This window comes from Rhea americana, unplaced genomic scaffold (genome assembly GCF_003343005.1).
Source record: "Rhea americana isolate MKP2758 unplaced genomic scaffold, rheAme1 scaffold_120, whole genome shotgun sequence".
Taxonomy (NCBI): domain Eukaryota; kingdom Metazoa; phylum Chordata; class Aves; order Rheiformes; family Rheidae; genus Rhea; species Rhea americana.
Genome location: NW_028185262.1, coordinates 659,980 through 684,172, shown reverse-complemented (window position 1 = coordinate 684,172; position 24,193 = coordinate 659,980). Strand labels below are relative to the sequence as shown.

The window sequence follows — 24,193 nt, the reverse complement described above, 5'->3', positions numbered from 1 at the left end:
CTTCTGTTTAACGAGAACTACATTTAGGAGAAATCACTGATAAAAAAAAAGTAGCGAGAGAAGATCCAGACAAAAGCTATGAAATACAACCACACACATTTCAGCACAGTTTGTGCCAAGGTGTRAAGACGGAGGTTTTGATTAGTTCTCATTTTTTTAACCGTATTGGGAATGGCATTAAGAAAATGTCCTGAGAGGAACTGGTTATGTTTATAGTGCTATTTTGGTAACTGCAATATTTTTTCATTTGCATGTCAAAATGTTTCAAGTTTTGGATTAGCAAAAAAAAGCAAGGCAGCCGTGTTCATAAGACATGTGATTGTGTAATTTGGTGCTCAGATAACAGTTGCTACCGGTTTAGGTCTTACAGCTTTGGGTTTGTAAGTAAATCAGCCTGTTACAACCTGGTGTTGTGGAACTGAGAGGGATGAAGCTTTGCTCAAAACCTTGGTGGTTTTGACAGATGRGTGTTTACTTCTGGATTTGGATTTGGGTGAACTGACTGCTTTTTGGCACTGCCTGCCTCTGCGTGAGAGTTATGGAAAGATTTGCCTGAAGGTCGCCACCAGAACTGTGATTGGGCAGAGGGCAATTAAAAAAAAAAAAGTTTGTAAGAAAAATAGCTAGTTAACCCTGTAACAATGTCACTTGCCATGATAAGAGGGAGTAAACTGAGGCTGAAGTATGAGTCTGGCAGGAGCCCATCTTCGTGCTTAGACTGACACTGGAAACTTCAGATAGTGTTTTTGACACTTCCAGAGATAGCATCTTTTGTATTTCCTCTTTAACTCTCACTCGCTTCTGTCTGCTTTGCATTTTCTTCTCTTTATTTGCCTGGGTCTCACCTCTTTTCCTTCCCCTTCTCACCTTTCTCTTGGGTTGGGCTGCTTTGAGGCTGCACCCACTGGAGGGCGACAGACACCTTTCCCTCTCCCATGGGTGCCCCGGCCAGCCCGCCTGCACCTATGGGCCAACAAGCCAAAGACTGCTTCTTGCTGTCATTTATTAACCTGCGTCTTGTAATGTGTGCTGTTAGGGCTCTTGAAAGCCCTTTCTGCCTTTTGCGAGCACTGGGTAATTTTCAGTGATGCCTTGTAAAAAGCAGGAGATTGCAGATGGCACTAGGGTATTTGGAAGCAGGAGGAAGATAGTTGCGTGCTTCAAGGTGCTGGGTCAAATAACCTGAGTTTCTTGGTTTTAGGGTCTTTGATCCCGAATCTAGTATAAGTCTGCAGTACTTTAAATGCTACTGATTTTTCTTTTATTTTACTCTGGTATAAATAGGAGCAAAATCTGGTACTTTGTTGGTAGTCACTGATTTATAGCTTACTGGGGGAGGTTGTCTTGAGGTTTCTTAAATGGCAGGGGTAAAATGGTTGGGCTATGGCAAGAGTCTTCAGTGTGTTTGAAATTATGTTTGAGAAGAGATGCAACATTGCTGTGGAAAATATGAAAACACTTCAGACCGCTTTACTCCTTCTGCATGGTGTTTGTGAAACCTCCCGGGCCTGAGTGCAGTTTTGTTTGGAAAGCCCTGGGGAGGAACTTGTCTCACAGCTAAATGTTGCAAATATTTCAGTGAGTTTTCCCCTAAATCAATTCTCTGCATAACCAGGACTGAGCTACATCTGAGTGGCTTCTAGCCAAGTCCAGTTGGCTGGGTGTTCCCAAGGACTYGCAGGCACGACTCTTTCCATGTTTCATGGGTAGCGATGCTCCCAGGATTTTCATTAATGCACCCCAAGACTCAGCAGCAATTGTTTTAACTCTGTCCCTTAACTTTGTCCCACCCGCCAGTGCCCTTCAGTTTTGATACAAAACCCCAGTTGCACCAGTGAGGCAAGTCTCTCTACAACAGTGCCCTGTTTGGCTATTTAATTGTGTTGGCAAATGACTCAGAAAAGATTACACTGATTTGTTTCTTTTAAGCTTAACTACATTACAGCACATAAAAACAACTGTGAAAGCTGTGGTAGTTGAAGCCTTACACAGGTAATGCTTATTTGATCAATGACACTAATAATTTGTGGATCATTTAAGAAGGGCAACTTTGAATAGACTACCTACTACCTACTAGGATTAGTGCTTTTGACTTCTCATCATTATCCTCACATAACGTGACCAGAGTGAATCAGGATTATGCCTTTTAAAGTGATCCTGGCTCTGGTCTGGTTTATTCTAATGCCACTTCTTTGGGTGGACTGCTTGCAGGATTGAGTCCTTGGCATTTGGAAGAAAACTTGCACATGAAACTTCAGCGATTTAACATTTGTTGAACTTCTTCCATAAATGCATGTTTACTTGAATCCTCAGCTGTTGTAGTGCCATGGACTTAATTGATTTGTGCTAGCTGACTATCATCCCAAGGCATATGAACTCTAAGCAGTGTTCCTTAAATTGCTTATTGAGGAGCTAATACTGATATAAGATTATCTGGTAGAGCAGTTAAAATGTGAAAATGCAATCGTCCTTCTTTTCCCAAGCTGGTTGCCATGGGAAGGGCTGCCATCCTACCAATCTGTGATTCAGGAAACAGCAAAGTAACCGTGGCTGCTGCCCGATAGCATCTGCTGTGTTTATATCAGTTTCTTTTTCTCTGTGTTTTAGCTTGTCTAGATTTACAAAAGCAAAAGAGAGGTCAATACTAACCCAAACGGCAATCACAAAACCYGCCGGCTATGCTGCTGGAAGGGGAGCGTGGTTCAAACCTATGTTCTGCGTGTGAGCCCCAAGCTTTAGGTGCAAGATAGGCRGATGGCAGGAGAGAGCAGGAGGGTGGCTGTTAAAAGCATTAGCTCTAAGGGAGGCTCATGCATTTCAGCAGTTAYAGAGTTTCCTGTTGTGGGTTCTCTGTTGCCCAGAATGGTCACAGCCTTGAAGAACACCATCATTTGCCATGGTTGCAGGACATGGGTTTGAATGCTGTCACTGCTTGAGTACTGGAGTATATAACAAGGTTACACAGTGCCAAAATGCAGGAGTGTCCTGCTTTCAGGTGTTGCTGTAGGTAGGCTAGCTAGAGACAGTCTGTACACAGAGCCACAGGGCTATCATTGAGTTGGAAGGTAATTAAAGGTTCTTCCTTTTTTACTTCAGATCATGTAGCATTTGCATTTTGTTTCACTGCTGCAGTGTAGTTTCCTTGCTCACGAGACAGATGTAGTCAACGTTTCTGTGATGTTTTACATCATGTCTTACTGCATTATTACTACATTCAGTATCCTAATGTTCTTCAAAAACTTAAACTCACTCAGATGAAATTCAAAAAACACTATGCATGATAATGTTGAAACATGCCTAATTTATCTTGCTAGATCCATTTTTTTCTTAACTTTTTTTTTCTTTTTCTCCTTTTTTTTCAAACAGGAAGAGAAAAACCATTCAGAAGAGACTCTTCTTCATGTAAGTGTTATTTATGCTTGTTTATGAAATTACAAAAGGGTTATAAAGATGGTTAGAACTTTCAAATACTGAACACTTACCATCTGTTCATAGAAACCAAGTTTAGAGCGTGTAAAAATAGGCTGTAATTGTACAATAATAATACTCAGCAACTGTTATCTTAAATCTATCTATCTGTGCAGTTCTTTTGTGCATGTCACTCTAGAATTTAGGAACCATGGTAAAGTGCTTTAGTGCTTTACAGCCATTTAAGCAGCATGCCCTTAAAGTAGGTATGTGAGTTCTGTGGAGGCATAATATTGAAGAGATTTGCCCAAGACAAAGAAGAAATATGAGTTAGTGCTCATTTCAGAACTCCAGAGTCCCTAATTCCCAAATCCTACCACGAGAAAAAGCTTCTCTATCTTGGATTCTACAAAATCCAAGTTCTGCCTGTAGAGTTATTTGTTTGTGTGCATGTATACTTGTGTGTGCACGTATATGTGTGTGCAAGAGAGAGTGTATATATGCATATTTGGCCTCAAATAGCATATAGGTGTTCCAGGTCTTTTCTATATTCTCTGATTATACCCATTAAAATAAGAGTAAATGCAACCATCCATTGGTGAATACTGTTGCAAATGTTTTTTGAAAGCATTTGGCTCCAGACTAAATGCTCAGTCTAGGTGAGCCTGGTACAGTATTCTTCATGGGAGAAGGAAAGCTGAATGTCATAAAAGTACAAGAGTTTTTCCACATCATCTAGTGACTTGGTTTGCTTGCAGATGTCTGATTTGAAAACTCTGACTAGTATAGTAAGTTTGGCTCTGGTATTTCTTCCTAGTAAATAAATTCGATTAAATGCTGCGTAGACGAAGACTGTCATTGCCTTAATGCAAAATTAGCTCAGCAAGGAAAATGACTGCATTGTTCACAGTGCAGGGCCTGCTTTGCATAACTTCGAAGCATGTACTGTGTCAAGTGGCATGGCAAGCCCACGAGCACTCACATCAGGCTGATTTCCCGTATATCAACATTTCGTTGGAAAAATAACATGTATCTCTGAATTTCAGCACTCCATTATGCTTGCATAGCAACTGCTGGTTAATATGTAGCAAAATGCCGTGTGGTAACAAATGTTTTTCTGCTATTGTTGGGCTGGAATGTTAGTTCAGCTTCTAGATAAAAGCAGCTTGCGCAAGGCGCCTTTGTAGACCATGATTTCTGTGGCTTGTATGGTAGTTTTCTAGACAACCGTGTTCTGCTGTTCCTTTTCCCCTGTGCTTCCCTTCATTTTCCATTTTCAGTTAGAGATGGGGTTAGGTAAAGGCAGAGAATTGGAGGCCCTGTGAGTCCAGCAAAATATGAGTGTGGGTTTACGTGAAGCCCATTGCTAGTCAAACATCTGTTGAAAACACTCTTGATTCTGATTGTGTTTCTAGCAGAAACATTGTAAGACTCTTTATTTTATAGCTTTAAACAGCAAGTGTTCTTTGGCTGGTTTTATGGATATCGTAGGGCAATCTTTCCAAAGAAAAGCCTGTAGTAAAAAAGAAAACCCCACAAGTGATTAGAGAATGATCCTTTCTTGTAGCTGGAATCCCAGCTGAGACTAGCTTAAGAGTTTGTATCTTTGAGAAGGTATATCGTCATTTTAGAAGGTAACAGAGGAGGAAAAATTCCAGAAGTCTTTTCATTATTACAGTTTTCAACATTAGTATTTCATTAGTATTTCATTCTAATACAGGAAATTCAAACATCTTGAAAAGCATGTGCCTCACATGCTTCCCAGAGATGTTTAATGGGAAATAATGTAACAAAAACATCTTTAAAGTACAAAGCTCCAAATAGAAAAGAACCCAACAGACATATCCTAAAGAGGTGACTGTATGGTGTTCCAAAATTGTAGACTAAAATATGAAGCCTAGTGTGATACAGTTTTGAAGATCTTTCTCTAGCAATCTTGATTTCATAAACAATTTATCAAGAGCCTTATAAGTCCGATATATACACTTCAAAGTGAACAAGTAATAAAAAGTTTGTGGTCCATAGGCCATTTGCGATGCATCCTTCCATCACCTGCTGTGGCTTTTCAACAGCTAAAGGCAAGCTTTAAGCATCAGAGCCTCTCTCTTCTGGTTCTGTGCATGAAATACTACGACTTAGACTTGATAACTTCATTTGTGCCTGTCTGCGCATTGGCTCCCCTTGGCTTCTCCTACTGTAGAGATTTCCAAAAGAGAATTAAACTCCTGGGATGTGAATGGTGAGGCTATTGCCAAATGCCAGGATCATGAAGCATCCAGAATAGGGACCTCTCCTGGGCCCTGTGAACTTTCAAGAGGGGGTTAACTCCTGTGGTGGTGAATGGTCAGTGGGGATTAACCCCTTGGAGTATGAATTGGACAGGTCACCATGACAGGAGGTGACTACTTTGAAAAAGGACTCTGTGACGATAACCAGCCAAAGGTAGTTGTAATGTTAAGAAAGGGACCATCTTATTATTGTCACTTTGCGACAAATACTACCACGATTCATTACTTTCCATCAGTGCCTCATCCTATGGAGGAATCACCACTGCCCATCTACATTGAGGAGGGGACAGAAGTCCCGACTGGTGAGTGCAGTTGGGACGGGATATTTCGAAGGGGGGGCTTTAATGGTACATGCATTTATATTCCTCACATTTGTGTATACCCATTTGTCTTTGAAAATTCTAAGACTTGTTACAAATGCTTTGCTTTTTTATTTTATTTTTTTTCAATGCTAGCATATTTTATTGCTCCTGAAGATGATGAAATACTGCTAGTGCTCGTTTTCAGCTAATCATAGGCAAAATATGTAATTTATGCAGTGACTTTAAAAGCTTGAGTGCAGGATCTCTTAACGTAAGGCTGGGGAAGACCATGAGTATCAGTAAAATATATAAAAAAAAGTAGTTCCTCTTCACCTCTTTGACCTCAGTGTTGAGACTCAGAATAATCTGCCCGTTGGATCAGCAGTTTTTGTCATGCTGACACTGCCCTATGTGGCACCCTGCAGACACATGTTGCACACACCACCGAACAACTGGAAGAGAGTTAGAGGGGTTACCATTAACTGGGCTGCACGTCAGAGTGCTGTACACCCCCATTTCTGAACTCTGGTGCTGGTGTATTTCTGCTACATGGATATATAGCTCTATTTTTCTTTCTTTCTTCTTTTTTTTTTTCCAAAGAGGAGCAATCTGTCAGATAGCCCATAAAGAAAGAGACTAAAATATCAGTAAGTTTGTCTGTGGTGATCTCTCTGGATTTTAGAAGGCTGTGACCACTTCCCAGAGCTCCTTGTTCAACCTGTTCTTGGATGCATACAGTAAGTGTGCCTTGGCTACCATGTTTGGGGTCCGCACTGCGGAGCAGATGTGTTTCTTCAAAAACCTTTTTTTTTAAAATTCTGCATCCTGGATTTTTCCATCCTTAAATTCAAGCAGTTGCTCCTTGTCCTATCGTCTTTTGAGCTAGATTAATTATCTGCCTCTACACATAGTACCTTGAAGGTATTTGTAGCTGGATCTCAGCCCAGGAGTCTTCTTGTTTCTAGTCCATATTAATTTAGCTCCTTTACTCTCTCTTTAGATCATTTTTGTTGCTCTTATTTGTATTTCCTTTAGTTTTTCTGTCCCCTGTCTAATCTGGGGAGATCTGAACACCTTATGCTATTTCCATTGTGGTTGTTTTAACACAGCATTATGCCTCAGCTTTCCATATGATCCTCTCACATATACCCRTCCAAAAATAGTTGAGTTTTTGACCCTTCTTCCACACTCATTAGTGTCATACAGAGAAAGTGTATTACTTGGCTACTTGCAATCACCTTCAGGTCTTTCGTGGATTCATAGCTTTGCAGCTATCAGCTCCTCAAGAGGTGCCATTGCTCTCCCTAKATGTAGGGCTTTATAATTCCTAGCACTGAATCCTATCCCATTGCATGCTGCTTGCTTATTACACTTAGAAATGGTTTAAAACAGTATGCCGACATATTTATTTTAATGCCCCGAGATCTTATCCTGTCATTTATGTAGAAGCTGTTACTTTTTGTCATATCTAGAGCCAAGAAGTACTTACATTTTATATTTTGATATCTATTGCAACTATTTTCTGCATATTACTCCAGACCCCTTTCCCAGCTCCATCATTCTTGTTTGTATACCATGTATTCATTTGCCTCACTCTGGTTATAAGAGTTCATAGTGCAAAATCTGACRGATTTAGTCTTCTCCTTTTCTTCATTTTGTACCTTCTCTTATTATGTAGTTAGTATATTGTCGCTGTATTCCTGATATGCATGATACAATGTTGTCTTTCTCAAAGCACAAATAATCTTTTCCTCACCTCTTTTGGGGTTTTGGTAAGCTGAGCAATTGAATGGCACCAGCCCCCTCTTACCGAGCCATTTTATCTAAGTTCTTTTGTGGATCCTTCTAATCTCATCCTGTCTTTTCCTTTGCATTGGGGAAACCTCGTCTGCTGGGGTGGTGCTATCTACACCAAGAATAAAACTAAAATGCTGATGAATCACAAAACCAACTAAACAAAAAGGTTGTGATTGAAAAGTTTGTTGGAGGATGTCTGTTTGGTGCTGTCATGAAGCAAGTCTCTTGGATCAGGTGCTGAAATGCAGCAGTAGCCTATTTTGGGTCAGGGAGGGCATCATGTTTCTTTATTTTATATATATATATATTTGGAGTAGTAATACAGCAAGCAGTAGTCGAGGGAGAATGAACGGAAAAAGTAAATGATAAAGAGGAGAGAGCAAACTGCAAGTTTTAAGTTTGGTATCTGAATGCCCGAAGGCATGGGCCAGGGGCTTCATGATAGTTGAACGCRGTGTAGATCATCAAACTAGGAATTCAAAAATCTGATCTGTACCTGGGTCTCAGTTTTGCTCCTCCTTTCCATCCAGCTTACCAGAGTAATCCAGATCCAGGGTTTCCATTTGTACCTGAATAGAAGAGGAAAGGAAAGAAATCCTTTCTTAAGTGTAGATTGGAGAAGACTAAGACACAATGCAGTTGTTAAAATAATTCAGCACAATCACCATTTACTTGTAAAAAATTGGCTGGAAAAAACCTAGATGATTTCCTCATCTGAAATCCATTTTGGATAATATATAGAGCGCATACTGTTCTGTCCCAAGCCTGACTGATGGTAGATTGCTTTGTAGCTTTTGTATTTATCGGGGGGGGGAAAAAAGAGAGAGAGAGGAATCAGTAGGTTCTTTTACAATCTAAATTTAACAACCCTAATTATTTCAAGCAATTTAAAAAGGAAGATAAATCTAGCTTGTTTATTACAGCTGCTTCATGAAAACAGCAGCTACAAATAATATGCTRTAATGAAAATCTAGCTAACACTGTCTTGAATTAACCAGTAAAAGAGCAAGGATATATTATCTGGACATATTCCTGCATTCCCTGCTAAAGAAGGAGGGTCTCTCAGTTGAGGAGAAGGTGGTTATTTCCTAAACACTGTTTTTATCTCGTTGGGTGAAATGAAGACATTAGCATTTCTGCATAGGTGAATAAGACTTCTGACAGGAAAAAGGTTTGGGCTCTACTTGCTTTTCATGTAATTTTGCGCTTTCTGGAGTACATTCTTAGAGGAAGGTAGGTAAGCTAAATGCAAACAAACATGTTAATAAATCGAAGATATTTATGAAAAAGGTGGAGAGTAGGAAAAATGAAAGGAAGACTGTTTTGTGAGCAGTAGCACAGAATCTACAGRAGAACAGTGAAAGAGCATAGGTCAGACGGTGGCAGTCGTTGTTCAGGCACAATTTCAAGCAACTTCCACACAATTAAACACTTCAGGAGATTCAAGGTGAGAAAATAAGCGGAACAGGTCATTATTCAATGTTGTCATTTGTGCCAAAGTCATGGCAGTATTCCCCAATCGCTGTTTGGAACCTGTTGTGTTAAGCACTGAAGAAAACACCTGAGACCACACAGTCCAAATTCCCATTTTATAAAGCGAAAACTCAGGAACAAAATATTTGTACTGGCAAACATTTTACTTGGGCCATGCAGAATGTGACAGAGGGAATAATTGCCTCCTTAGGGATCAAGGAGCAAGAGCACTGTAGGTTCAGATGTTTGTTTATGTTATTCCTTCCAAGTCACATTTTGAGATATTAATGTTGTTTAATACCGCCTGTCAAATTAGCTGCAAAGAAGTACAAATTCAGGATGTAATTCTTAGCTAATATATACCCATGTAGCATTGTTGATTTCAGCAGCACTGCTATTGCTTTATCCTTTTTTAAGTGGGGTCAAAGTCAGACTCCCACTTACATTATAGGCACAAGAGCATGTCTTGCAAGCCCTTATTGAGGAATCAGTCTTGGTGACCTTCAAATCTGTGGCACTTCTGCAGAAGCTCTGAGGCCATACTTGGACAATATCCTATTTACCCATTTCTGAGCTCACTGGTCCATTTTTGCTGATGAATAGCACTGGCTTCAGTGGGCTTATTTCAAATGTATACCAGTGGTATGTAGACCCTTGAATTGCATTACGTCAGTGTGATGAAAGGCTCCACTACTCCTCTGAAGCTTTTGGTGGTACTAACTGGTCATAGTGTAGCCCAGGCTCATTTCAGTTGTCGCAATTGTAGGAGAAGAATTTTCTTGTAAACATGCAGTTTCTTCTGCCACTGCTTTATCCCTGCTTTTAAGCATCTCTAATGTCTCATTACTGATAAAACTTTCCTGGATTTCCAGTCTATTCCTGCTCTTGGGCAGACTCACCAAAAAGCAGATGCTTTGTTATTTTTTTCTCCCTTAATGTGGCAGAGCTGTCTCATAAGCAGTTAGCACAGGGAATGTACCTTTCCTAGGCAAGGGGGAGCATTTCAGACCTTATGGAGAAGCAGCTCTGTGTGTCTCAAGGAGGCTGTCTTCTCTCTTAAGAGAAGAAAACCATTTCTGTCATCCGCACTTCAGGAGTTACTCTTTCATGGGAATGTTGGCACACAGGAAGCTTGATTTTGCCAGGTACTGAGTGCCTTCTGCAAAGCATTGAGTGCCCTCCTATCCTTTGCAGCCAAAAAGGAGATGATTGCTCTTGGCATCAGGCAAATCTGGACCCAGAAGACCACAGGTAGTATTTACCAATTATTTATGTGCTTTTGCATGCCAGAGGTTGTCTGAATTGATTTCCCTACAATACAAGAGAATTCAGGCATTAATGACACTTGCCTGCCACTAAACACATTATTTTTTGAAAGTAATACAATAATAAGCATGAATTTTATTGCATTGCCACAGGGAAATTAAAAACAAAAAAAAATTAACTGCAGTCCAAATAACTATTAGCTCCTTAGAGCCACGGCAAGTGTGTGAGTTGTGTACCCTGAATGAGCACCATATGCCAATTTATTATGGCACCGTGAATCACAGGACACACTGAAAAGCAGTAATTGCTTGGCATGCATTGTAACATTTATTTGGATTTTTTGTTTGTTTTTTTTAAGAAATATATTCTTCACTCTGACAATAAAATGAACATTGTCTGATATGCCAGCATTAGAGGCCGTTGCTTATTTTATACTTAACCTGGAGCTTASTCACTTGTCTCTCACCACACTCATCCTCTATAGCTTTTTTCTTTGTGACTACTTGTATCATATGTATGCAGTGTCAGAATATCAGGATTGCGCTTTCCACTCAGTATTGCCTTTTTGTTTTATTTTAATCCTCTTCTCCTCTCTCCTCCTTGTGTTCTTTCTTGGTCTGATARGGAAATTTGGACTGGATATAAGAAAAAATGTCCACCCTGAGAGTGATGGAGCACTGGGAGGGGCTACTCAGAGAGGCTGTGCAATCTCCACTTGGAGGTTTTCAGATCTTGACCAGGCAACCTGACCTGCTTTTGACATAGGGCCTGCTTGGAGCAGAGGGGTGGACTATATGACCTCTAGAGGTCCCTGTCAACCTATATTACAATATGATTCTGTTTAATATTACCCTTTCCCTGATAGGAACGTGGTGATGTGTGAGTCGTTAGTTCTTCATTCCCCATTGAGTCTAACCTCGTTCATGCCTGCATAAAGCAGGAGTGACCTCCCTATGGCTGATGGAATTATAGAGGTTTTACTTRTGTGGTATCAAAATCAAAATGCAAATGGTAACCTCAGTTTGAATTAGTAGGTGAAATTTGTGTATTTCAAAAATTAGTACGAATTTTGACTACCAGCTTCAGGAATACCAGGATTTCACTTGAGACCTCTAAAAATCTTCAGTAAGTGCCAAGTGAAGCTATCAGTTAGAGTTTTATGCATAATTATACCAGGATGATAAATATTTAAAAACTAGAGATCACCTCTTTCCTTTTCAGTTACAAATCGTGTTCTGTAGCAGCACAGCCTCAAGTAGTCTTGAAGAGAGCTTTGGGGTATTTAGGGTTTAGCTCATCACCAGGTGCCCTTGCACTGCAGTTCTGTGCTGATTTCCTCCTGTGGCTATAACCACGTGAGGGATTTAATGCTGCACAGAGCATCTGTTTCRCAGCTGAACGCCTTCCCAGTGCTGCAGCCGTGTGCCAAAGAGCTTTGGACATGCAGAGGGGCTTACGTGAGCTCTGTAAGGTAGCAAATTTTCATGGGTTGGTCAGTGTGCTTGCAAAAAATTCCATTTTTTGGCATATTGCATTTTAAGTGCACCTAAAAAAAAGCAAARCCACGCTCAGGTTCACCATATCAGTCTAAGGAATTTTCAGTGATGATCTAGCTATTACCAACAACATGAAGAAACCTCCAACTGCTAGCAAAAATAAAAATAAGGAAATAATTTTATAGGGTTGCTCTTTCTGGAAAACTCTATCAAAATTATGTGGTTTTCTCCATGTCTCTCCTTTATCAGCAAGAAATAAGTGGCTTATACAAACACCTTATTTCCCATTAGGCTTTGTCAAGAGTCAAGCTTACAGATGGGGCCACCAGAGCGGATTGTGATCTCTCAGTTTTAGAGAAAAAGGCTGAGTCTGAGCAATCAAAAGCCGTTCTTGTCCCTTGTTCTGTAAGGCAGGACTATGAAACCAACATTTAACAGGACAGACTTGCTTTCCTATACTTCTTCCAGCGATTGCTGCCTTTCCTCTTCTGTAACCATTTAATTCTCTCCCCTTGGTGCAGATCCTCCTTCAGTGATGCAGTGGGCTGCTCTTTCAAATTTAAAAAGGGACTTGTGCTGTGGGGAAGCAATACAGTAGCAGAAGATACTGTTACTCAGTAGAGTTCAGAGTTTTTCTGCTCCACTCCTTCTGCAGGGCACAAACTACTGATTACAAGTCAAATTCAATAGACAAGATAGTATTCAAATAAGGGATATAAAGCAAAACATCTAACTCTGAATCACCTGGGTTTGCAGCTCTAGAAAACTGTCAGAAGTTCACAGAGCCTTTGTATGCCTCTCAGCCATTAAAGAGGTCTACAAATGTAGAACAAAATAAGTTATCTCACTTTCTGCCATTAGCTTGCATACAGAGCATTTTTATGGCTAGCTCAGCTCTTTGTCACATACCCATCATTTATAAGGGAACTGCAGTTTCCCACCTGTCTGTAATTAGCTCTTTTGCATGCAAAAAAAAAAAAAAAAAAAAAACACTCTTGTGATGAACAGAGCTTTTTGGGTGTTCAAGGTTAGTATGCCACCCTGATGCCTCGTGTAAGAGTGCTAGCTTAGATGAAGTTACAGTAAGAAAGAATTTAGCCTCCGCTGCTCAGTTTTGTGAACTTTGCCTCCAAACTGGTAAACAGAAGTTGATTGAGTTTACAGTAGTCAAGTTACGACTATAAAAGCAACCTGCAATGCAAAGCACTGGCTGACATTTCTTTGGAAAGATAGGGCATGGAGGAAAGTCCTCGAGCTGTTCCTATTTTGTCCTGCTCTACCCGGGGACGCTTTCCTGCAAAAACCAGCAGCAAAGTGAGTGTCTGTAGCCCATGGGRGGGAGCAACCCTGGTAGGAAGGTAGGACCACAGATACCTTTTGCTTACACTGGGTCAGCCTGTGCTGCTGGCTCTTACGAAATCCCTTTGGAGTCAGCAATTCCCGCGTGGGTTCAGTGGGGCGTTTGTCCAAGTAGCGTGTGGGATCGGGTCTCCGGGCACGGAGCGGGCTCGCTGCCTTGCAGACCGTGCTGCACGGAAGCGGTTTACGTGTTACTTTCCTTAGAGAAGTAAAGTGGTGGTTCCAGCGCTCTCTGCTTTCCGTATCTGCTGACATAAAAACGAACGCAGCTCTCTGTGTGTGAGAGCTGGTGTCAAAGGTCTGTGGCTAAGTAGAACTGAAAATACCTCTCTGAGGAGATTAGCCTGAGTCATGTGACGTTTAGACGCTTACAGGGTTAGTGGGGGATACAAAAGGTTTCGCTTCCAACTCCAGCCTTCAGAACAGATGGGCAGCGATCGAAAATTTGTGATTTTTGATCAAATAATGCCCAGTCGGTGGCTTGCAGGAAGCAGCGGTGCTCCTGCTGGAAGGGCCTCCTTGAGCCGGGGCTCCGGGACGTCGAGAGGACGGCGCAGCCGCGGCGCCCAGCCGAGGCCACCCTGGGGTGAACAGCAAATGCCGGTGCGCGGCCTTGCAGGCAGGCACCTGGCACCAGCTGCACAAAAACAAACACGCACCACCGTAGCTTCGCCTTGGGTTGTTTTTTTTTTTTTTTTTGGTGAAAGTTTGCAGTTCAGGGACGAGTTTTGCAAGGTTGTGCTGTCTCTGTGAGCTTATTCATCAGCTCCACCACTTCTTCTTTTCGCACATCCCCTGTAGAAATCCCCTGCGCTCTGTTTTGCTCTGCCTATCGGTAGTTTCTGGTTCATTTCCTGTGTGAAATTTGATAATGTTTAAAGTTTCTGTTCCTTTTTTTTTCTTGAAGGAAAGAAAACAACAACAGTAAATTAAAGCTCAAAGTGCTTAGAAAATCTCTTACAGTTCAAGGCCTGGGAGCAGCGGTGTCCACTAGTGCACCGCGCTGCTAGAGCAGGAGGTTGTCTCCACTTGCTGTACAGCTCTACTGCTATACAGCTAATTTCTTTCATTGATTCATGTTTTCGCTGCTAATTGCTGCCACCGTGGAGGAGAAGTCAAGACTGAAGTCAAAAGTGACTCATTCTCGTCGTGGAGCGTCGGAGCTCACGGCTCTGTCCTCGAGGCTTCCCTCAAACCCCGCACTGCAGCCGCGGGACTCGCGCTGCTSGCCGCGCGCGCGCTTTAACCGCTTTCCTGGTGTGACGCGGTGGCCGTTTTGCACGCACGTTGCCGTGTTGCAAACCCATTCTTTCCATTTCTGGTGCATGGTGGAAAATCCTGGCCTTTCAAGTATTGCGCAGACAGGAGGGAGGAGSAAAGAAAAAGAGGATTATTCCCCTCAGCCAGTGGTGCTGGGATTTAAATTTGTGAGAATAAGGGGCTTCAGTTCAGGACCTCCTGCCCTTGCAAATGGGGAAGCTGCTTGGAGGCGATGGAGAGCTCTACCAGGCACAGCCCTGTCTCTAGCTGTATGAAAACCTGAAATCCTAATTACTGCATGACATATTTAAACAGCTGTCACAGGTGGGTTAGAAATCTGTCCTCAGATATTGTTTAAAATTGAGATGGATGGATAGAAAAAAAATGAAAACACAACTCCATCTGTGTAATTGAGGTGTCCTAGCTAGATATGGCAACAGGCTGGGTACAAAGCTAATTGAAGCCTGTAGTGTGTATGGAAAACTGAGCTTGTTTCTCCCAAAACATATAATCTTATGAATATATGCAATTATTTTCTGTTTCGAAAACATACTGAAAAAAATACATCAATCTTCAATTAAGAAAAATCCCTGAACAGTAGCATTAGTGGACATCAGTGAATTTAGGGCCTAATTTTAATTAGTTGCAAAAACAGGTAAGTATAGAATGCTTTATTTCCAAGAAAAAAGAACTTTGAAGTAATGAATTTATACATTTTATTGTGCATTTGCTTCATCAAATGGCTACTTTATTGTTTCTCTTCTATGCACTCGGGCTCTACTCTGTTATCATAGCACTGAGATTGCTGCTAGAGAGTTACATGCATTTTAAGTGCCTTGCAGATGTGTCAGATAGATTCAATACATTATTAATCACATGCAAAAAATTCAATAGGCACAGCACACAACACTGACTGTTCAAGTTCATAAGCTTTGTAGGCTTTAAGCTTTTTTTTTTTTTTTTTTTTAACAGTATCAGGAGTATCCTTTCATACTCCCTAATTTCTTATGTGATTTCTCAGTGGCAGTAGAACTGGTTTAATTGACACTGAGACTTGTAACTCCACTGAACAGCAGACCTTTAAAATCAAAAAAAGTAAATAAATAGGGTATTCCACTTAATAAAAATCTGCAGGATGCAAGCTGATTGAAAAGGAGAGCCCATGCACATCTTTTTGAGACAACCATCTCACCTGGAAAGCCCTCATTTTGCCATGCCTCTTGGGTATTACCCTGCATTTTGTTAAGGACCCTCCTTTAAAGATAAGGGCCTGGAGAGGTGATGCTGTGCTGGGAATTAATGCTTTTTCCCTTTTGCAAGGGGAGAGCTGGCAGAGCAGYGGGGATACACGGGGAAAGCAGCAGGGAGTGGGTGCTTCTTTCCTCTRTTGCTGATCAGAGGCTGTTACCTTGCACCCCCCGAGGCGTTAAATCAGGTCAGCAGCTTCGGTCCTACCTGGGAGACAGGAGACAGGGTGGTGCCCACAGCAGGATTTCCAGAGGACAGAGTCATAACCAGTGTGATGGAGTGCACCAGTCACCTGCTGAGCTGCTGGCTTTAGTTGTAACTAATTTATTCTTTCACATAAATCGGTATAGCAAAATGGGCAGAGTATTACTTGACTGTAGATTTTCTGCTGAAACCTGACCAAAGGTTCGGCTTTTTATACCAGCTGTGAGCTGTGACCTGATACCTATATGAAGAACATGAATGGAAACACTACAGAGGAAAAAGTATGTGGGGGGGAAAAGACACCTTTTGTCCAGACCACAACAGATTAAAAAGAAATTGCATTAAGCCTTGGGCTTTCCTTTCATAATATACTTCAGCGATATAAAGGAATGCATTTTGCTCCCAGAAAATTTTCAGTAGCAGATTTCCCAGTCAAGCTTAGAAGAGAAGTATAATAGTGAAACAAGAGGAAAAGACGAAGAAGCCATATGGAAGATGGCAAAAGTTGGAAGGAAAAATGAGAAAGAAGAAAAGATGAAGGGATAGATGTTATAATAAATACATATACTCAAGAAAAAGAAATAAGAAAAAGAAGATCTGAAGAGTCCATTAAAGACAAAGAGAATGGGCAAGAATTATTGCAGGGAATTTATTAGAGGCGTTTTTAAGAATAAGATTAAGAGRGGCAGCGTGTACATTTAAAGTTTTTCTTTTCAGAAAGTACAGTAGGTAGTTTGTTTGATGAGGCAGAAAGAACTTGGATATCAGTTAAAGACAATAAATGAAGTAAGTTGGTCTTTGGTTCCTGGTGTCACCTCCAGGGCTGCCAAACAAAAAGAGATTTTTTCTCTTCTGCAGATCAGAAAGACTTGCACAAAAGCCGTAAGTCTGATCAGGCTGTTTATTTTAACCATGTATTGATTGGCTTAACCACACTGTTGCATGAAGGAGGAAGAGCTGTCAACATCAAGAGTTACAAGTTTCAAAATTCCGAGTAATCCTAGGAAATGAGCCAAACAATAAATACAGTTTTATTTGGGATGTGATCCTACTACTGTTGAAATCAATATCAGTTTTTCCATTGTCCTCAATGGACTGAAGCTGGTTGTTTGAAAGAGCAATTCTAATCCAGCAATAAGTGCTTCTAATTCTGAAATATTCATGACTGTAAGACACACAAAAAAGTCCAAAAGCAAACCACAGATACATTGACAGATCTAGGAAAACTCAATTTTGTATAGGAGGATGACTTTGATTTCCAAGATATGCAATAAAGAATGGTAGGAAAATAGGAGAGGTGGCAATGTCTAAAGAGGCCATGAGTTTAAATAGTGTCATAAAAGTTAATTATAATGCGATAAAAACACTGTCTTTCAAAAGCCATGAGACTATAATGAGGGAGAACACACAGAGAAGCTCAGGATACACAGCCAGCAGAGACCAAAGTTAGTAGCAGAGAGTCCTTGAGAACAAATGTAGTGGTACATATCATGCTACAGAAACTGTCCATAAAATTAGCAACCTGGATATGCAGTCATTCTTCAGGCAGAATTCCCAATAAAGATGCAGATTCACTAAGTTCGTATGTTGCTTTTAGATTTCTAGTGGGAAAAGAGGCTGTAAAATAATTTTTCAGTTACCAYTCTAGTTGCAAATTCAGAACATCATTGAATCCCTATTCTGTGTTTGTGTTGCTATGTGTTGACCAAATAAGAAGTTGCTCCTTTGCAATGGTTCATGATCTTCAGATGCAAGCTTGCACATGTATTTTAGCATGCACAAATATTTACGATATCTGTGTGCATAGGCAGCTTTTGTTTCCTGCATGTCCATCAGGGGTTTGTACACCACTGTTTTGAGGACTTGATTTTTAAAGCTTATTAAGGGAAGTAAGGGAGGACATGATGAAGATGTCTTTGGGGCTCTGACTGGTAGGTGTTACCATACACTGGTCCCCTCTCACTGGGCCCTAAGAAGCATGGAGTGGATCATTGCTGTAACCCTAGAGCAGAAGACAAACAGTGTATTTTAGATGCATAATCCTTGGGTTTTCTATCAAAAAACCTCTGTGGTTCAGCAGTAACGTGAGCTGTACGTTTGTTCGGACAACCGACGGGTTCCAGCTGCGCTAGTGGCCTTCCCTCATCTACAGCACTCCTCATCTGAGCCTTCTGTGCAGTGTCTCCTGCTTCCCTGACCGCTCATTTTTTGCATGTTATGGGGGCTTACTTCTCAATGCCAGTATTTTTCAAAGGGCATGGGTTATCTGAGGTGCAGGCGGGACGTGCAAAGATCCGACAGTTGTAGCACGGGAGAGAGTCCATGGAGGGCTGCCCGGGGTTAGCTGCAAAAGCTCGCCGCTTACGGCTAATCTTTTTTGGCATTTTCAGCCGAGCGCCGACAACTAATCAGTCGTGGGGGAGCAGCAAGAGCGATGGGGTCATCGCAGGGGGATATTTTGCCGGAGGGATTTCGTGCACCTGACTGACAGGTGGCAGCGGGACAGAYGCGTGATTCTTCTGCGGGGATAAAGGAGCTATTGACTGCAGGGGGGAAGGGGAGCAGGCGCTTGGGAAGTGCCAGGGGACCGCATTTGCTCCCATGTTAGATATTTTTCCGCATTTCACTGGCATTGATTTGCCAATCGATAACTTCGGCCTCCGTTAATTAGGGTTTGTACCAGCATACGTGAGAACCGACTCCGGTGCTGGCTCGGGCTGGATCCTTTCTCCCCTTGTTTTCAGGTCAGGGTCTCGCCGGCTGGCTGCACTCAGCCTCTTCACATACTGTAAATGGCAGCCTTGAGTGCTGCTTTTTATTTATCCATATTAAGTTCATCAGATCAAGTTGAAGCTTCCTGGAGGGGGAACTCTCACAGGCAGACGTGTCTCGGCAGCCTTGGATCACTCGCTTTGGACTGTGCAGTTGTAAGAGCATTTTCTTACAATATTTTTCCTTGGGGGAATTAGATGGGCTTAGATCTCGGATACCATCCCCACTAAGTGATACAGTAAAAATAACCTATTCTTCTCTGGTTCTGACCTGGGCGGTGACAACATATTGTTTCAGCATCTCTGTCAGACCGTTTCCCTTAAGAGCCATTTTAACCTCACCCAGTGGGACATAACTAAAGGAAATGAAACTCCAACCCCATTAAGGAAAAAGACAATGCCTTTTACTAAACAAACTTGATTTTCTTGGCTTTTCTTCGCCCAGGAGAATCGCCTGTACCCCCCACCCTTACTGCCTTTGTAGACAGTTCCTGTAATTGGTAATGGCTGGGTGGACACCAATGGTTGGCAGCAAAGGGGGATAAATCCTACATCCCTTGAACGTGACACGGGCTAGGACTGCAGTCCCAGGTGGCCGCTTAGCGTCAATTCCTATGGTGCTGGCCGACCGTACGTGCCTGCCAGCCACATCTGCTGGCCCTCAAAGCACAGTCAAGGGTTTAGCAAGACTAGATAGAAGATGCATGGTGAAACCGGGCTGTTACATGTTTTGCACAAGTGTCAGGTAGGTGCTGTACCTTGCCCTGCTAGAGCTGGTGACTTGCCACGAAATCCCAGTGGTCCATCTCCTGGCACCTCCAAAGCAGGTGTGGCGTTGAGGGTTTCTCATTTGCAGGCTAAGGGAGAGATGAAGATCCATCTTCACACTCCAGCTGAGGTTGAAACAAAATTTACACTGGGTAATTAATTGATTTTGGGGGCTTCAGCCGAATTAGAATTCCCTTTTTAAAATGCAGTCCCACACAGCTGCAAAGTTGGAATCTGAAAAGGCACCATTTAGCACTGTGTGCRTGTAATTAGGACAAACCGCAGGGTGATCAGCTTGCCTTGGGGAGCGGGAGGATGTACAGAGTGCAATAATCTGGTCGAGCTTGCAAATTCTGGGTAGAACTGAGTAACACCTAGGTCAAAGTAAATCCGCAGTGAAGAAGATTAGAGTGAGATGTGAGCCAGAAAAAAAAAAGGAGAGAGAAAGAAAGAMGAGAAGAACTCTATTGCAAGATAGAGGTGAATGGCTAAAAATTGCAATCCTGGAACACTTTTTCACCTTGGAGGGGGCTGATGTCTGTAGGTCCCCTCAGTTTTCACACAGAGATTCCCTTGGTGCCCAGTGTTCTGTTTCTGGATATTTCCAGTATCAGTCATCACAGGGAGTAGTTAAGCTCCTATTTTAGACCTTAATCCTATGGGGATCCATACATTTATATATCTCTGTGCCCTATTAAGCAGGTTTGCAGCCATCCCAGGAGTCCATCAGAAAATGGTCTGAAAAATGGAAGAGTGCCCTACCTGCTAGACATGAGTTATGCTCTCTTTTGCACACTCTTTCTCCACCTTCTGATAAGTATTTCAGTAACCTTTGTGATGAGCAATTTCCAAAAGAGACAGGGTKAATGCCCTCCATGCCTTATCCCAGAATAGCCTGTTGCCTGATGGTTGTGACACTCTCCTGCAAGATAAAGGACTCAAGTAGCACAAATAGCCAAAGAAACTGAAATTAAGCTATCTGCATCCCATGTTGCTAATACAATGAGGACTTTGGTCACCTTGTAGGTATTGTTTTGGAAAAAAGGATTACACCTTTTTTTTTCTCCCCCCCCCAAGAAATTACTGCAGAGGATGATGGAGGGTCGTAACTGCCTGGGGGACCTGGAGTGGGATATTAATGCCCCAAGCAGATAAAGGCTTCTGCGAATCCCTCTCTGAGGCACCTGTCTCTATCTCCAAGTGCCTTATTAGAAACCTGATTTGCTTATTGTGAATTAATTCCCTGAAGCAACTAAATACTGTTATAGAGCTGGCCTTACCATAGTTATTCAGTCACTACACTAGTTAATCTCATACCTTGTTTCTAACAGCAGCCAGTAGGAGACATTTTAAAGGACTATACATGACCTACCCCCATACCCCTGTAACGGATAGTGGTTATCCACCACTCTGTCTTCAGCTTTCTCCTTCTATGAGCTCTCTCTGCTGTTGACTCCTAGGTATTGCAGCTGCTCGTATCACCTCCATGCAATCAGTAGTGGCATTTTTTTAAAAAAAAAAAAAAAGCAGAAAGTCGTCATGATTAGCACTGTGCAGATTAAAGTTCCTTTTCAGATCATAGGCTGGTAGGCAACTGCTATTGCAATAGCTGCTTTGCAAAGGCCAGCAATATGTCACTGGGACAAGTGTGGAGCTGCTGTGTTTTGTCAAAATTTAGCCTTCTGAGTCTTTCCACGGTGGATAGAAAGATTTATTGGTACAGTGATGCATATCTGTCTCAGAAGTATGTTCGGATTAAAAACTTCCTGCAGAGCTAATATCAACTCAGGTTTCAGGTCACTGCCACAGCTAAATCAGGTTAGAGATCAAAAAGTAGCAAGCAGGTACTAGGCTTGCGGCTATCAAGTGGGATAATCTGACGCATGATTTTTTATGACTGTGCATACATAGTGACATGTGCAAGTAGGGAGTGGTTATGGTCTGGAATAGACTTGCTGGTTTGCTTGGTTCTGGTGAAAATTTTGCATGCTTTTCAGCATCAAAACACTATACAAAAATAACTGGTCAGATCCAGCTACAGTCACTTGAGTTATGCAGAGAATGAATTTGCCTTATATACCTGAGTTTTGGTTTACAGTGAAAAATACAATTTGTTCCTTATTTGTTTTCATTAGGAGGTCTTGGATAAAAAGACACTTCTTCGATAGAGTAACTCTATTTGGTATTATTCTTACACAATCTATGATTTTTTTGCATTATAAATTTAGCTAGAAAGGTGTGGTTTAATTTGCTTTTTGTTTTGCATCAGGTGACTCATGCCACATTTTTAGTTAACCTAGGAACCATCATTCTTGCAAAATGTGCAGTTGCATAGATGTATAAAACACAATAATTGAATATAAGGGTTTATTTTTTTCCCTTTATTGATGTCAAGGGAGAGCAGTGTAGTTACGAAAATGGAATAAACTGAAAAGATTCCTTCAGCTCATGCAGGTTGATTAGGACAAATGACTTTCCAGTCCAGTTTTTATGAATGTGTAGTTTTCTAAAGGCTTTATAATACTTCAGGGAAAGGAAATTGCAGGCAATAAATGATACGGGACGATTCAGGTGTTGGGAAGCAAAGGAATGAATTTTATCTGAAAAAGGTGAGATTTACTGCTCTGCTGTGTTTCACTTAAACTTCGGCGACGGAGTCCGATGCGGTGATTTGCACCTTATTATGGGCATGGAAACAGCCTGAGACATTTGCCTGTGCAGCAGAGAGGCTCCGTAATGGAGCTGAGGCTCCAGAACAGCGGTTGCAGATGCGGGGCGCAGTCTTTACGCACCTACACACCTCTCGTCTGCGGCCAGCGAACAGGCRGCGGTGCCATGCCGCTGCTCTCCCCCACGCTGCCCTGGCCGCTCCAGCCGTGGCAGCAGTGAGGTGATCTCAGGGTCCAGGAAAGGTTTGTCTCTCCTGATCAGTAAAGGCAGCGTATGTTTTGATATCKCGACTTGCTAAATGGCAATGGCTTTTATGGAACTGAGTTGAGTGTGGTTAAACAGTCCTTGCAGTGTTAGGGAGCTRTACCAGTACAGGCTGTTTAATAAACCCAGTTTTTGTTGTTTTTTTTTTCCTCTATAGAAAGCAGAAATATGGCAACAAAGGAAAAGCTGCAGTGCTTGAAAGACTTCCACAAGGACATCCTCAAACCTTCCCCCGGCAAGAGCCCGGGGACTCGGCCTGAGGACGAGGCAGAAGGAAAGCCGCCCCAGCGGGAGAAGTGGGCGAGTAAGATTGACTTTCTGCTGTCCGTGGCTGGTGGATTTATTGGGTTAGGCAATGTCTGGCGGTTCCCGTATCTCTGCTACAAAAATGGCGGAGGTAAGTACTTCTTATTTCCCTCTCGCAGATCAGTGTGCCTGCCTGCCTCTCGTGCTTGCTATTTCTGAATGCCTTTGCTCGGTTAGAAAAAATGATAATCAGACATCTGTTTTCTGCCTTTTTTTTGGCCAATATTTAGGAGATATTGTTGTACTACTTAATACTTTATGTTAAAACTTGGTTGTGGAAGAACAACAAGAATKTAAAATTTGAATATTACTGAACCTTTTACTCTCTTTTGCTTCTGCTACAGCTGAGTCTGAGTTTTAACTGTAAGATATGCTGTTAATATAGATCAGTAGTCTGAGTCACGCACTGCAAATCCAGAGTAACTCAAGTCAAGGGAGCTGCTGTATGGTAATAACAAAATATCAAACCGTTGTTTCTGTTTGATTTCAGAGTAAGAGCATTCTGAATTAGGGTAAATTGTTGTGTGTCTAACTCCAATGTTATTGCAGGTTTTTGCTTTAAAAAGGTTTAAAAAGGTATGAAAATCCTTTCCTGTTTCTGAAATCCCTTTCTAATTTTATTCACCTGTTCCCCTTGTAGCATTTGAGTATGAGCAAAAATACTCTCCCCAAAAGATTATTGCATACAGATATAAAAATCTGTGTCTTTGTCTACCTACGCCTGTTAATATGTTTTAGAATAACTTGAATAGATTCACTTGCTTCATCTCAATTTTGTACCATCATATTTTTCTCAACAGGTGCATTTCTTATACCTTATTTCATTTTCCTGTTTGGGGGAGGTCTTCCCGTGTTTTTCCTGGAGGTGGTGCTAGGACAGTATACCTCCGAAGGTGGAATCACATGCTGGGAAAAGATCTGCCCTATTTTCACTGGTTAGTACATCCTGTTGTTCCTTATTGCTTAAAGACACCTCTGTAAACCAGATGCAGCAATGCTATTCCCCCCATATCCATTAATTCAGTTATTTGCTGTCATAATTGAGAATATGATATTGGTTCCTGGAAAGATGGAAGTCTGAGAGTCTGAAGGACAAAGTAAGGTATTGATTTTGATGCTGTCATCTTGTTAACTGGCAGGAGGGCCAATAAGCAGGAAAGACTTTTAATTATGCATTAAAAGGGCAATTGTGCATTGTGTTCATGGGTGCTGGAGAAGTCGGGATTGTTTCGGAAGGCTGGCTGAGCGGAGCCTTTTATGTGGCCTTCTGTGGAAAAGTCTTCAAAAGATTATTCTGGTCTGGAAATGAACTC

General features: G+C 41.7%; 1 protein-coding gene across 4 annotated transcripts in view; it reads left to right on the top strand.

Annotated features, from left to right (window-relative positions):
- The first annotated feature begins 3,362 nt into the window (after positions 1-3,362).
- The window catches only part of SLC6A6 (solute carrier family 6 member 6), a 49,898-nt gene continuing 29,067 nt past the window's right edge, over positions 3,363-24,193 (top strand). Inside the window, exons 1-4 of one of the 4 annotated variants that reach the window (XM_085324050.1) lie at positions 3,369-3,402; positions 10,463-10,519; positions 22,732-22,971; positions 23,681-23,815. In XM_085324050.1, the coding sequence (XP_085180176.1) occupies positions 10,474-10,519; positions 22,732-22,971; positions 23,681-23,815 (421 nt within the window). In that variant the 5' untranslated portion in view covers positions 3,369-3,402; positions 10,463-10,473. Of the gene's footprint in view, positions 3,403-5,932; positions 5,999-6,686; positions 6,736-10,462; positions 10,520-22,731; positions 22,972-23,680; positions 23,816-24,193 lie in introns of those variants that run through there. The other 3 variants (XM_085324042.1, XM_085324061.1, XM_085324070.1) reach the window with 3 other exon arrangements.